General features: G+C 44.2%; 1 protein-coding gene across 1 annotated transcript in view; it reads left to right on the plus strand.

The window, feature by feature from the left end:
* The window catches only part of LOC130119112 (integrin beta-3-like), a 34,362-nt gene that overhangs the window by 3,815 nt on the left and 14,533 nt on the right, over nt 1–16,014 (plus strand). The window contains exons 5-10 of the mRNA XM_056287524.1: nt 2,208–2,370; nt 3,165–3,326; nt 3,477–3,572; nt 3,653–3,742; nt 3,919–4,053; nt 8,156–8,588. Coding sequence (XP_056143499.1) covers nt 2,208–2,370; nt 3,165–3,326; nt 3,477–3,572; nt 3,653–3,742; nt 3,919–4,053; nt 8,156–8,588 — 1,079 coding nt within the window. The remainder of the gene's footprint in view (nt 1–2,207; nt 2,371–3,164; nt 3,327–3,476; nt 3,573–3,652; nt 3,743–3,918; nt 4,054–8,155; nt 8,589–16,014) is intronic.

Genomic DNA, 16,014 nt, shown 5'->3' on the forward strand with positions numbered 1-16,014 from the left:
GTGGTTGGTGCTGTCGCCTCACAGCAAGAAGGTCCTGGGTTTGAACCCTGGGGTTGTCCAACCTTTGTGGTCATCCCAGGTCGTCCTCTGTGTGGAGTTTGCATGATCTTCCTGTGTCTGCGGTGGGTTTTCTCCGGCTGCTCCAGTTTCCCCCATCAAAAAGACATGCATGTTAGGGTTAACACTCCTGTCTGTGCCCCTGACCAAGGCAATGGAAAGACGAATTGGAGTTGGTCCCCGGGCGCTGCACGGCAGCTGCCCACTGCTCCTAGCTACACAGCTAGGATGGGTTAAATGCAGAGAAAGAATTTCCCCACAACAATCAAGTAGTAACAAAAGAAGGGAAAAAAAGGAGTTATGTTGTGTGTTTATGGATTTAGAGAAAGCATATAACAGGTCGGCGGCGCAGTGGTTAGCGCGGTCGCCTCACAGCAAGAAGGTCCTGGGTTCGAGCCCCGGGGTAGTCCAACCTTGGTGGGTCATCCCGGGTCGTCCTCTGTGTGGAGTTTGCATGTTCTCCCTATGTCTGTGTGGGTTTCCTCCGGGTGCTCCAGTTTCCTCCCAAAGTCCAAAGACATGTAGGTCAGGTGAATCGGCGGTCCTAAATTGTCCCTAGGTGTGTGTGTGTGTGTGTGTGTGTGTGTGTGTGTGTGTGTGTGTGTGTGTGTGTGTGTGTGTGTGTGTGTGTGTGTGTGTGTGTGTGTGTGTGTGTGTGTGTGTGTGTGTGTGTGTGTGTGTGTGTGTGTGTGTGTGTGTGTCCTGTCCAGAGTGTCTCCCCGCCTGCCGCCCAGTGACTGCTGGAATAGGCTCCCGCGACCCTGAGAGCAGGATAAGCGGTTCAGATAATGGATGGATGGATATAACAGGGCGTTGAGAGAGGAGTGGTATTGTATGAGGAAGTCGGAAGTTGGAAGCGGAAGAGGCGTATGTAAGTGTGGTGCAGGATACGTATGAGGGCCGTGTGACAGCAGTGGTGAGATGTGCAGTAGTAGGAGTGATGGATGGATTCAAGGTGGAGGTGGGATTACACCAAGGATGGGCTCTGAGCCCTTTCTTGTTTGCAATGGTGATTGATCAGGTTGACGGACGAGATCAGGCAGGAGTCTCCGTGGACTATGATGTTTGTAAATGACATTTTGATCTGTAGCGAGAGTAGGGTGCATGAATGAGAGAGAGGACAGCGGAATGGTGAGGATGCAAGGAGTAGAGGTGATGAAGGTGTATGAGTTTAAATACTTGGGGTCAACTGTCCAAAGTAACGGGGAGTGCAGGAGAGAGGAGAAGAAGAGAGTGCAGGCAGGGTGGAGTGGGTGGAGAACAGTGTCAGGAGTGATTGCGACAGAATGGTACCCGCAAGAATTAAAGGGAAGGTTTACAAGATGGTTTTGAGACCAGCTATGTTATATGGGTTGGAGACAGTGGCACTGATGAAAAGACAGGAGGCAGAGCTGGAGGTGGCAGAGTTGAAGATGCTAAGATTTTCATTGGAAGTGACGAAGAAGGACAGGATTAGGAATGAGTATATTAGAGGGACAGCTCAAGTTGGACAGTTTGGAGACAAAGTAAGAGAGGCAAGATTGAGATGGTTTGGACCTGTGTGGAGGAGAGATGCTGGGTATATTGGGAGAAGGATGCTGAATATGGAGCTGCCAGGGAAGAGGAAAAGAGGAAGGCCTAAGAGGAGATTTATGGATGTGGTGAGGGAGGACAACCAGGTGGCCGGTGTGACAGAAGAAGATGCAGAGGACAGGAAGAGATGGAAACAGATTATCCGCTGTAGCGCCCCCTAACAGGAGTAGCTGAAAGTAGTAGTAGTAGTAGTAGTAGTAGTACATGTAGTTTGAATCCTAACAGAGTATATTTTTGAAGAAAAAAAAGGAAAAAAAAGGATTACTCTTTCCCGCAATGAAACTTTTATGACCTGATAGAAAAAAAAAAATTAACCTCACTGTGCACAACATCACTGAATTTTTTGGTCATTCGTTTGTTTCAACTTTATTTAGTAGAGTACAGTTGCCTCTTTCGTTGAATTCCTATGATGGACAGCAATGTCTTGGGGGGGTTAAAAATCTATTAACAGTCCTTATGGAATTTGTGTTTAATAACTTCAATTACCTTCTCCCACCAAACACACACACACACACACACACACACACACACACACACACACACACACACACACACACACCTCCCCAACCCTCTCCTAGGATTTCAGCAACTTGCATGGCCCAGTTTGGCTACAAGCATGTGCTGTCGCTGACTGAGCAGGTGGAGCACTTCACCGAGGAGGTGGAGAAGCAGCAGGTGTCCAGGAACAGAGACTCTCCAGAAGGCGGCTTTGATGCCGTCATGCAGGCAGTAGTGTGCAAGGTATAGAATTAATACACTCACCTACACACACACACACAGACACACACTCATGCCCTCACATACGGACACAGATATAAACATAGGAATCAGCAACATTTATTTGTCATTTCATTCTATGCAGCTGCGCACATGAAATTAATCGAAATATCATTTCCCCCAGCCCACAGTAGTGCAACACAAAGACAAAAAACATCCAAAATATAAGAACACATTATTCCAAAGTACAGAAAACTATATAAATGCAATCCTATATTATTATTATCATTATTACAAAAACACATATATCCAACATAGGAAAATAAAATAATAAAAAAAATCACTGTCCAAGAGAGCGATCACCAGGATGACTGTCGGACTGCCAGTCTGCACGGGCTAGCAGTTAGCTTAGCCTGCCCCGCTTCCGTGTCCGGTCAGACTGCCCTCAGTGTTTCCTCCTCGGACGCAGCTCCAGGCTGGGCCGTGGTCCTTGGACCCACAGGACGCCGCAGACTAAGCTCTCCCAGCCGATCCAGTGCCAGCTCTCCCAGCCATCAAACGAACACACAAACATAGACGCAGATGTGGACAAAGACACTGCATGGACAGTACTGGGTGAGGCCACCTCAAACGTAAGTTCACGCCGCCACCTTCACACACCGGTACTGGGTGAGGCCACCATAAACGTGAATTCGCGCAGCCATCTTCCCACACCGAAAGCAGAATAATACAGACATAGATCAGACACATGCAAACACACACACAGAATTCTCTCCTTTTCTTCTGACATCTCTCATCCCTCTGTTCATCATTGTTAGGAGAAGATAGGTTGGCGTCCTGATGCTTCCCACCTGCTGGTGTTCACCACTGACGCCAAGACACACATTGCCCTAGATGGACGGATAGCTGGGGTGGTCCAGCCCAATGATGGTCAGTGTCACCTTGATAGTGACAACAATTATGACAAATCTACTGTGCTGGTGAGAAAAGTTTTGTTTTTTTCTTGTAATTTTGAGATAGCAGAAGTCTACTTTTTTTCTATAGCCTTAACCACTGGGCTTTATAGTCATATTACATTCAGTGCAATGTGTGATGGTTGTCTCTTGAAAGTTGCGTCCTGATTTTTTTAGGACTACCCCTCTCTGGCACTTATGGCTCACAAAATGTCTGAGAATAATATCAACATGATCTTTGCCGTGACCAGCAACGTGGTGCCATTCTATAAGGTAAAGAAACTCAATGTATTTTTCAGTTATCATTCAAAAAAAAAATGTTACTCTCATGGCTTTCTGATCCCTTTGCTCAGAACTATAGTGAGCTCATTCCTGGTACAACAGTGGGAATGCTATCGGATGACTCGGGGAATGTGATTCAGCTCATCGAGGATGCTTATAAGGTGAGAACGCTCAGCATTGGGTACTTAAGTCCATTAAGAGCAAAACGCTCCTCCAAATGTTCAACCCACGCTACAAACTGAGATTGCTTGGAACATTTCAGAAGACGATAGTTTTTTGTTTGTTTTTTTATTTAAGTTTTCCCTAACTAAAGATGTTTTGTATTGTCACTGAGCAGAAGATCCGCTCTAAGGTACAGCTGGAGCTGCTGGGGGTCCCAGAAGAGTTGGCTCTGTCGTTTAATGCCACCTGCCCTAATGGAGAGCTCCTACCTGGACTCAAGTCCTGCTCTGGGCTCAAGATTGGAGACACGGTAACTACCCATTCACCAAGGATTTACACAGCCAGCTTCCAAACATAGAAAATGACAATAATGATGCTACTACTACTATCATTAGTACTACATCCAGTACTACTGCTACTGCTATTACTACTACTACTAGTGCTGCCATTACTACTACGAGTGCTGCCACTACTACTGCCCCTTCCTCTACTACTATTAATACAATTATAATAATAATGATTAATAATAAATATAGCCACAAGTGGTAATGGGCGGGGTCCAAGCACGTAGCAAAATGCGCTTTGATTCGTAAGCTTAGTTAAATCTCCTCAACATGTGTCTCAAATTTCAGGTTGATAATTCAACGCATTCATGGCATAGCAAATTTTGGAAAATTAGCTATTTTGATCAAAATTGATTGTCTTTTATAATCAAAACTGTTTAGAATATAAAAAATCCAAAAATGTAGCCTTAATAAATAGTAATAATAATAATAATAATAATAATAATAATAATAAATCGAAGAAAAAGAACTTGTCAACAGCATGGATTGACTACAGGGAGACATTTGACAGCATGCCACACTCCTAGATAGAGAAGAGCCTCAAGATCTACAGAGTCTGTCTAACAACTGTCAAATTCATCACGGAGAGCATGAAGACCTGGAAGACAACCCTGAATCTCCATCATGCAGAGGGGTCGTTAATATCGTGACCAATCAACATCTGAAGAGGAATCTTCCAAGGGGACTCACTATCACCACTGCTCTTTTGCCGTGCACTAGCGCCAATCAGCAATCTACTGAACAACAGCAGCTATGGGTACAAATCACAGAATGGCAAACTGACCCAACTGTTCTACATTGACGACCTCAAAATGTTTACCAAGGACAACAACCAGCAGAAGGGTCTATTCACCATCGTCAAGACCTCCAGCGACGACATCAAGATGGAATTCGGAATCGACAAGTGTGTCAAAGCCACTTTCAAGAAAGGAAGACTTACTGCTGACTTAGACCTTGACACTGACAACATATTCAAAGAGCTAGACCAAGATATTACATACAACTATCTAGGAGTGCACGAAAGAGATGGCATACAACACTCAACCATGAAGGGGAAGATCCGGAAAGAATACCACAGGAGAGTCCGTATGGCACTGAAACGCAAACTCAATGCAGTTAACATTGAATTGAATTTAAACTATTAACACCCTTTCGTTTACCTTTATTTAACCAAGGTTAGTCCCATTGAGATTAAAATCTCTTTTACAAGAGAGACCTGGCCAAGAATGGCAGCAATACATCAGTTTCAGCACACACTCACATGAAGACAACAGAATAGCTCAAAGTGCAAAATAGCATACAAATGAAGGGAAAAGACACAAACCTGTTATCAACTGAAACATTTACAATTTCCAGTAGACTCAGATTCCATACCCTAGTGATACCTAGACACCCTAGCGATACCTGTAGTAACACACGGCTTCAACTTCACCAATTGGAAAATGAACGACATCAAGAGACTAGACACCAAGACAAGAAAGATGCTGACCATGGAGAAGATGCACCACCCGAAAGCAGAGGTCAACAGGCTGTACCTACCAAGAGCTTCAGGAGGCTGAGGCCTAGTCCAACTTGAACTGACCTTCAAGACTACCATTATCGGGCTGGATGCTTGCCTGACAAAAAACAGATGGCCCACTCCTCTAAATAGTAAAACATCAGATCTGCTCCATCAATAAAGAAGCTGCACAATTCAAGAAAGAGCTGGATGTCCCAGAAACCCCACCAACAGAAAATGAGGCAACTACCATCTACGCCAAATGATTGAAGCAGAAGGCAAAATACCATGGCCAGCAGAAACTGCAATAAACCTGGAAGAACAAAGCAATGCATGGGAAGTACCCAAAAAGAATGAAAGACGCAGACGTGGACCAACAAAAGACAGACCAGTGGCTGAGGAAGACCTGGGTGAAAGCAGAGACAGAGGGCCTGATAATCGCTGCACAAGACCAGAGCCTGGCAACCAGATGCTATCACCATCGCATCATCCAAGATGGAACAGACTCAAAATGCAGAATCAGTAGAATGTACGAAGAAACAATCGACCACATTGTCTCAGGCTGCCCGGAACTGGCAAAGACCAAGTACATACAGGCACAACAAGGCAGGAGCATACCTGCACTGGAAGATCTGCAGGAGTTACAAGATCAAGACGACTGAGAAGTGGTACAAACATCAGCCAAAAACGGTCACTGAAAACAATGATGTCACCATCCTCTGGGACATGCCCATCCACACTGACCGAGAGATAAAAGCCAATAAGCCCGACATCATTATCAAGGACAGGGAGCAAAAGAGGTGCATGCTCATCGACATGGCAATACCATCCGGAAAACCCCCCCCAAAAAATCACCTCAGTGAAAGTCAGAGAACCTGACAAAGTACAAAGACCTGGAGATTGAAATCAACAGGATGTGGGGAATGAAGACCGAAACAACACCAGTGGTCATCGGAGCTCTAGGACTCATGAAGAAGGGAATGGAAAAATTCACCAACCATATCCCAGGCAACATCAACATTTGTGCAGTCCAGAAGATCCCCCTACTCAGAACAGCCCACATATTACGACGAATACTGTCAGTCAAGTGGCATCTGCCCTATAGTGCCTCAGGTCCATTGTTTGGACCCAGCTCTACAGGATGCAAAACAGGAAACATGAAAGAAATGATAACGACAATAATAATAATAATAATAATTAATTCAATTTGGATAGCATCTTTCAAAACCACTGTTAAAAACTGCTTTATAAAATACAGCACATAGATTACATTGATTTATCAGAATCAGAATCATGTTTATTGGCCATGTTGGTTTGCACATACATGGAGTTTGACTCCGGTTTTGTGGCGTACTTAACATAGAATAACAACACTACAACACAACAATCTTCACACGATTGACTTATACAGGCAAAATAAGAGGTGATAAAGCGCAATGGTGCAGAGAATATACCAGAGAGGCTGAAATAGATGTTAGCAGGTTATTTACATACATGTCTGAGGTAGATGGACATGACAGAGCATACCAGTATCCACTCAAAGTACAGTACAGTATATGCAAAATGGTTGGCTTTATTTGACAGTGTTAAGCGTTCATTTGAATGACAGCCCATGGAAAGAAACTTCTTTTTTTTAATCTGGTTGTTTTGGGGTACAGTGCTCTGCAGCGCCTACCAGAGGGGAGGAGTTGGAACAGGTTGTGACCAGGATGTGATGGGTCTGCAGTAATGTTGCCTGCCTGTTTCCTGTGTCTGGAGGTGTATAAGTTCTGAATGGAGGGCAGGTTGGCACCAATGATTTTCTCTGCAGACCTAACTGTCCATTGTAGTCTGTTCCTGTCCTGTTTGGTGGCCTAACCAAACCAGACAGTGATGGATGTGCAGAAGACAGACTGGATTATTGCAGTGTTGAACTGAATCAGCAGTTCCTGAGGCCAGCTGAACTTCTTGACCTGGCGGAGAAAGTACATCCTTTGCTGGGCCTTTTTGATGATTGTGTCTATGTTGGATGCTCACCTTAGGTCATGGGAGATTGTGGAACCCAGAAATCTGTAGGTTTTCACTGTAGACACTGTGCTGTTGAGCATGGTGAGGGGGGCAGCATTAGGGAGCTACTCCTTAAGTCCACTGTCATCTCCACTGTTTTGAACGTGTTCAGCGCCAGGTTGTTATGGCCGCACCAGAGGGCCAGCTGATCCGCCTCCCATCTGCAGACTCGTCACCATCCCAGATAAGGTCAATGATGGTTGTGTCGTCCGCAAACTTCAGGAGTTTAACAGACGAGTCACCTGAGGTGCAGTTATTTGTGTAGAGGGGAAGAGCACACATCCCTGGGGGGCACCAGAGCTGATTGTCCGGGTGCTGGATGTGATTCTCCCCCAGCTTCACCAGCTGCCTCATGTCTGTCAGGAAGTTTTTAATCCACTGGCAGATTTATACACAGAGGATAATATTATGAGAATTGCAAAAATAAGGAAAGGTCCTACAGATAGGCCTATCTGTAAAAATGAGCTTGGCACAGTTAAACACACATAAGCACATTTTCCATTTCTCTGATTTGCCCCCTTAAGGTTTCATTTAGCGTAGAAGCTCGATTGCGCGGCTGCCCCAAGGAGAAGAAGAGTCACACTTTCACCATAAAACCTCTGGGCTTCAAGGATGCGCTGGAGATCACCATTGACTTCGCCTGCGGATGCGACTGTGAGTCTCGCGCCGAGGCCGACAGCCCCTTCTGTAACCATGGCAATGGAACCTACGAGTGTGGCATGTGCCAGTGCCACCCAGGGCGCCTGGGCCCACACTGTGAGTGCTCTGAGGGTGACTACAGGCCATCTGATGACGTTAACTGCAGCCCGAAGAATGACACACCCATCTGCAGCAGGCGGGGGGACTGTGTGTGCGGACAATGCTCCTGCCATAGAAATGACTTTGGTGAGGTCTGGGGGAAGTACTGTCAATGTGATGATTTCAACTGCCAGCGCTTCAAAGGGAAACTTTGCTCCAGTGAGTATGATAATGATGACGATGGTGATGATGATGATGATGACGATGATATTTTGTCAGATCAAGCCTGACATTTTTCTTGCATCACAGCAGCTTCATTTGCAATATCACAGAAAAGACAAAAAATAAGACTAGAAACAAAGATGCATACATTTAACATCACATTACAATCACAGAAGACAATATTCAAGGCCCTTCAACATACATTTGATCTGAGATTAAGCTCCATATTTAATTTTAGGTTTGACTGGTATACAAAGGAGTGCTTCAGTCTAACCTTATTAAATCGTGGAACCCTGTCTTCCCGGTTTGATGGTAACAATGTGCATTCACTCTGAAGGACATGGTCGGCGTCAGAGACAATGTTGTTGGTCAGCCTTAATATGCTATTATGGTAGGCTGGTTCATAAAGTTTCTCAATGGGTTTGCCTACAATCTTTGAGCAGATTTGCATTTGGTGGAGCAGTTTTGAGTTTCAAATAGTGGAAAAACACTTGTTCCATGTAGTATTACAATACTGTGGAACACTCATAATCACAGAGATAAAAAAAACAAAAGAAGAATTTGTCTACTCGCCCCAAAAGATCTAAGGTGGTGAAGAGAAAATAAATTCTTTGTTTTGTCTTTTTGCAGACAAATTCCCAGGATATCAGATGGTCTATCATTACACACAAGTATTTGTATGAAACCTGCTTGATTGTTTCATTATGGATAACAGTAGAAACTTTATGAGAGCCAGATGGTGAACCCAATACAATACAAGAGTAGACACTCTTCTGTCCGTTAGAATCTGTGTTTCTTTCGTTTTAATCCCTTACACTGCACAGAACACTTGCGCATGTGTAAACAGTGCCTATGAGTAATGTAGCGGATTGAAGCAATTAAATCCTCACTGTGTACTATATTGACATAAAAATCTTTTCCCTCCTGCTCGGGGTCTTTCCCGCAGCGCCTACACGTACCACAATGCATTGCTGCACTTTAGTTACTGTGCCGTCGTCCATAAAATCATCCGTGCTAGTGTTGTGTTGTGTGATGTCATTTTCACCATCTGAAAGGTAGTTTAGCTGAGAGAATGAGGATGTTTTTTTAAACAGCGTGTTTGGAGCAGCTTAGAGTATTAGAAAACCTGCTAAGCCGTAGTCCGCCAACTGACGGCATCAGACGTCACTTGGCGGACAGATAAAAATCCAGTTTCGGGCGTCCGGGTGGTGTGGCGGTCTATTCCGTTGCCTACGAACACGGGGATCACCGGTTCGAATACCCGTGTTACCTCCTGCTTGGACGGGCGTCCCTACAGACACAATTTGCCGCGGATGTGGGTATGTGTCCTGGTCACTGCACTAGCGCCTCCTCTGATCGGTCAGGGCGCCTGTTTGGGGAGGAGGAACTGGGGGGAATAGCGTGATCCTCCCACGCGCTACGTCCTCCTGGCGAAACTCCTCACTGTCAGGTGAAAAGAAGCGGCTTGCGACTCCACATGCATCGGAGGAGACACGTGGTAGTCTGCAGCCCTCCCCGGATCGTCAGAGGGGGTGGACCAGCGACTGGGACAGCTCGGAAGAGTGGGGTAATTGGCCGGATGCAATTAGGGAGAAAAGTGGGGGGGGGTCTGTTTCACTGCTGCCCCAGAGATGCAGAAACAATCACGAGCAACTGCAGGTGTTTTTGATATGTTATCTGTGTCGCAGATAGACAGGAGAGAAGGTTTAAAATTGAAGGATTTTTCCCTTGAACTGTATGTTCTTAAAAGTGCTTTATAAATACAAATTTGCTTGCTTGCTTTAAGAAAAGGCCACCAAGAGTGCTTTTTCTATTGCAGCCACGCCCTGCTCTCCAGTCACACACCAGCAGCCCGGAGCTGCTTTCACCAACCACCGCCTTTTACCTTTGGCACTTAACATTTTCACTCTTACATTTACATTTACACATTTCACAGACACTTTTATCCAAAGAGTATTATAACAGAGGCAGCTATTAGGAAATATTGCAGCGAATTCGGGTGGCAGTCGAGAACCGAACCCAGGTCGCCCGCACCATGGGCGACTTACGTTAACCAGTCGACTAAAGGGGGTCCGACCCGTCAGCCAAGTGCTAGTGAATCTATTCATCCGTGGTCATTACACTACTACCCCCCCCCTCTGGGAAGCGCGTCCCCGTGCTTCAGCATATCAACTCCCTCACGCCTCTAGGCGCACGTGCTTCTGATGGCTTCTGACACCAATGTAGTGAATTCAGGGGAGCAGCCGGGATGTGAACCCGGGTCGCCAATCAGTCGTCAACCAGTTGACCAAAGGGTCCAACCCACTAGCCAAGGGCTAGCAAGTCTAGTCATCTGTGGTTGTTACAATAGATTTGAGTGTTACCAGCATGCATCAATAGAGGACTGAATAGTGATCACATCATAGCCAAGACAGCATGTTGTGTATGTGCACCTTAGATCAGGAGGTTCAGTGAAAAGCAAGATGGAACTACCAAGTAGATTTACAGTAAACTGCCACATATCAGTTTAACAGACTTATCCTCACCATCATTAGCACATGAAATGTCAAGAAGGGCACGATAGTGGACACTGATAATAATGGCCTCTAAGTATGTAAAAGGGCACAATATCAATAGGTGACTCCAGTATTAGTATTAGTATGATTCATTTTAGGTAGTCTGGTTGATTAAGATGATTGCTCAATGGAATCGTGCTATTAGTTGTTATAAAAAAGGTGTGAAAGTGAATTATTTCTCTCAACCAGGTTTTCAAACTGGCAAACTTAATATCTCTACCTCAATTCTACTTATGTCTATGTTGTGTTGCTTTTAAGGCCACTGAGGCAAATTTGCAATCTGTGATATTGGGCTATAAAAATAAAATTGATTTGATTTGTTTTGATTTAGACAGTGCTGTTAATATTCGAACTTCACAGCTGTTGTGAGAGCAGCAGTGTCGGTGACTGTCCCGTCTCTGCATGTTGAGCAGGCAGCAGGAAAGCTGAAGAGGCCCAGCCCTTCCCTTTCTCTTCCCACTTCCAACATTCCAGATGACTTCACTAGAACTTACAACACAGCCCACTGGGGTCAAAGCAAAAAAAAAAAAAAATTGATGGCTGATTACTCAAATTTTGATTCTCACTTTGCTCTTGAAACTGACGGCTCACTTCAGAAGTTATATAACGCACGCACCAGTCACTGAAACCTATTTTGGACAAATATGGCTTTCATCTTGCAAAATCTCTCCTTCCACGGTCATAAACATGCACCAGGATGCTTACATAGCTCACATACTGTTATTCGGCTTGAGGCAAATGAACAATTCTGCAATAATATATATGCTTCTGTTATGGGGTCCCTCATAAGTTAATGAAAGCTTTGTAAATAACGGCAACTTGACTTTAGTGATGGTTAAACCTCTGGTATCCAAATCAGAAGTTCTGTGGTTGGATCTATGATCAGTTCACTCTAACACAACTACACAGCACACAAAACACTTCCCCAATCAAGCTGATAAAACTTTGATAGGCCTTGACATCGGGTAGTTTAATGTAACAGCATTTTTTTGTTGTTGACCTGACTGTTTTATTAAAGAGCGGAAAGGAAGCTCAGCCTTTTTTCAGTCTCTGGTTTCCTCATTACCGTGAGATGAAGAGGCCTCAACAAGGGCTGCATGGTCTGCCGTCAAAGCAAGCGGTTTAAGAACAACCTACTTATCAGTCCTGCCCAGTGAGGTTTGGCGAGGTCAGTAGCTGGGTAGGCAGTGGGCATTCACAAATCCAAATGACACCCTTTTGTGCGCTCTGATGTTTTATAACAATCTGATCCTTCTTCATTCTTCCAACTTCTAGAATATTGTGCCCCCCCCCCAGCTGAACTACATTCCAAATGAAAAACTAAACAAAAATATTGTCGAGATATATATGAAGTACTTTTTTCTTGTTTTATATGGTTTTCATTGCTGTGAAATGACTAAATAACACGATTGCCTTTCCTTAGAGCTTCCAAACGATTGTGGATTTCATTGCGGTCACTACAGACAGCAGTTATGAGATACCATTTGTAAATATTGTTGAAACATTGCCTGAAAAGAACTGCGATTTTGGCAGACATACCGCAATACAACCGATAGCTGCGCTTTGTTGGCTGTGTCAGTGGTCTCATCGACTTGTACGGACACGAAAGGAGCAGCATTTACTTCATCTTGAATGTTCTGTCGAAGAGTGTTACTTAGTGCCAAGATAAGCTTGTTTTGAATACGGTTCGATGCGGGAAACACTGAAGAAACTTCAAGCTGCGTCGTCAACTGCTGGTCTTTCTCCGCAGTGAGGTTAGAGCGTAGCATTATGGTGTGATCGCTTTACATTACAGGCGAGTACTTGTGACGTACACAAGTTGCGACCTCAGTTTTAATTTAGCGGAAGGGTGGTTAAAGCAGTTCGAGTGTGTAAACCTTAACCGGTCTACTGTGGAGTTTATAGGCCCGTTACACGGTGTCAGAAGTGGGATCACGGCTCACCGGCTTCGTCGCATCGACCCCTTAATTTTCGATGATAATATTTCCGCCGATAACTGGCGGAAATTTGACAAGGAATGGAGAATTTATTGCAACGCGGGGCTGTCAGATAAATCAAAGAAAGTGCAAGCCTACACGCTGCTAAACCTCGCCGGCCCCGAGGCTGTTGAAAAATCGGAATCATTCATTTATGAAGGCGGAGAAAGTCACGAAGATCCAGAGGTTCTGCTGGAAAAGTTTGCGGAATTGTGCTTGCCTGCAAAAAACGTCATTATGGACAGGCATGCTTTCAACACCGCTAGTCAAAAGCCTGGTGAGTCAGTTCAAGCTTACATCTCCACTTTGAAAATACTAGCTAAGAAATGTGATTTTGGCGCGCTCTGCAACGAATTGATAAGGGATCGCATTGTGTTTGGCATAGAAAGGGACTTTTGTCCGCAAGAAGCTACTCCTCGAAAATAATCTCACCTTGGAATTAACGATAAGTACCTGTATGCTCAATGAACAGTCAAAAAAGAGCTCCAATGAGTTAAAGATAGAAGCGGATGTGTGCGCTATTCAGGAAACTCGCTGTGGCAGCTGCAATGGACAACACGCTCCTGACCGTAGTAAATGTTATGCACTCAATAAACAATGCAATAATTGTGGCAAACTCAAATCATTTTGCTAAATGCTGCAGATCCACACCATCATGGCCCATAGTTGGCGCCAAAGCTCCCAGTCAATACAGAAAAAGACAGCCGGATACAGTGAACGAACTGACCACGCAACCACAGTGCTTTGGATGATACGTTTTATTGTGACCCAGTTGATTCACCCACTCAGAAAGGAGAAACCTTCACAACGCTGAAACTGAAAAGTGGAAAGTGGCAACTGAAGGTAAAAGTGGGCACTGGTGCCAAATGCAATGTGATGTCCAAACGCATGTTGCATGCAGTTGACTGCACAATCCCTGTGAACAGGGACGGATTAAACCAATCTGGGGCCCGGGGCACAATAATTCACGAGGCCCCCCTATAACAACACCAGAGAGTCTGAATGCAATTTCACCAAGCAGTTTTGATTAGTCATGTGACTTGCAGTAATCACCGGAAACATCGCAACGCATGTGATATTATTAAAATACCTACAAAACGTTACATTATTATTATTATTATTATTATTATTGTTGTTGTTGTTGTTGTTACTATTATTTCACCCGTCACCAGCACTAACTGCTAAGGCGCGCAAACGTCACGTTAACGTTACCTCCCAGAATGCATTGTATATGTAAGGGATAATGTACAGTGAGCCGGTTATTATTTCGCGGAGGGGTCCTGCATCACCCTGTCGGGGTTTATTTCGTAATAATAACCGGCTCCCTGTACATTATCCCGCTTGTTACACGGCTACTTACTAAATAAATCAATAATTTGCCACAAACTATAACAAAAAATGTTTTTATTGATTTAGAAATTTTTGTAGGCTATTGCTTCCATTCATCCAGATTACGTTAGATTTCTACGTTCTACGCATAGCAACGGTCTGTTATACTTAGCAGCGGTGTCTATCAAGAAATAACACACCGCTGAATGTCGTAATTGACCAATCAGAATCGAGTATTCAACAAAGCCGTGTAACAAACTACAGTACAGGCTACTGACATAAACATTAAATATGGCTGCGCCCATATTGAGTAGGAATTAATTAGCTTAGCATAACCAGTAAGGTTACAAGATTATAAAAAGCATTTTACACACCTCACATGTGCCAACAATTTATACAAGCACCGAAAAGAATCGGAATACACGCTTTGTTATCAATATTGGAAAACGCGTGAATAATAAAGTAAATAAAAAAGTTATCAGCAAGGCAATCATGATGTGACAGTGATTTTTCGTGATACAACAGCAACGAATAGTGCCCGTAACTGCGGCAAACACGAGCGCACAAGATAACACGATAGGACCGATAGACAACCCAATTATCGTCTCACGGCGAAGATGGTTACCTAGCCTGCCTGAGCCGGCCTTTAAGTTACATCTCCAAACGCCAAATCAGCAGACACAGCATTAAGTAAGAAACCCCCGTGGTCTTACCAGGCTTTAGCATTATCTCCTTGTCTCGGGCAGTCTTCCTCCTTGACTTTCACCTGGAAAAGTCCTCGACGACATCGTTAAAATGCATGGATCTCAATAGGTCTGATTCGATAGCCATAACTGACAATGCTTTCACTTTCAGCCTCTTTTGGCCCACTTTTGATCTTAGTTCGTTTTTTATACGTGCTAATCGCGAAAAGGAACGTTCACCTTCACAATTCGTGACGGGTAAAGTCAGGAACAATTTCAGTGCGATAAAAACGTTTGGGAAGGTCGAGTTGAGCCCATGTTTGATCAACATCTGCAGCAGTTGTGTGGGGGATTGTTGACCAGGCTCATCTTTCACAAAAAAAAAACGAACTGTAAAAGTTCGTCGGCCAAATCTTTTTCCAAGTCATTTGGATAAGCAGCAGCCAATTCCATGGCTCGCTTGCGAGCGTCACTCAAATCAGCAGGGTTCTTTTCGAACAACACCCCAAAAAGATTGTTCACCTGCATATAGGCCTGCAGTCGGTGATCCAGACAAGTCAGTAATCGATCAGTGATAACATTAAAAGTTTCGACTCTGAACTTCTGGCTTCCTTCCAGTGATGCTGCAGGTTCGCTCGAGTCATCAGAAAACACCCTCGGTTTCCTTTTGCGATGCAGTTCATGCTGGTACTGTTTAGAAACACCGTTGACGCTGACGTAGCTACATACTTGAACGTGAATCATGATCGTCAAGAGCAAATCTATTGGCCCATGATGCAATTTATTTTAATTTTTTAATGATTTTTGTTTTTGTTTGCATGTGTAGCCTATATCATTTAATTGTACATTAGTGCTAATGAATCCATATTTGAAATAATAC

The sequence above is a fragment of the Lampris incognitus genome, chromosome 10 (genome assembly GCF_029633865.1).
Source record: "Lampris incognitus isolate fLamInc1 chromosome 10, fLamInc1.hap2, whole genome shotgun sequence".
NCBI classification, from domain to species: Eukaryota; Metazoa; Chordata; class Actinopteri; order Lampriformes; family Lampridae; genus Lampris; species Lampris incognitus.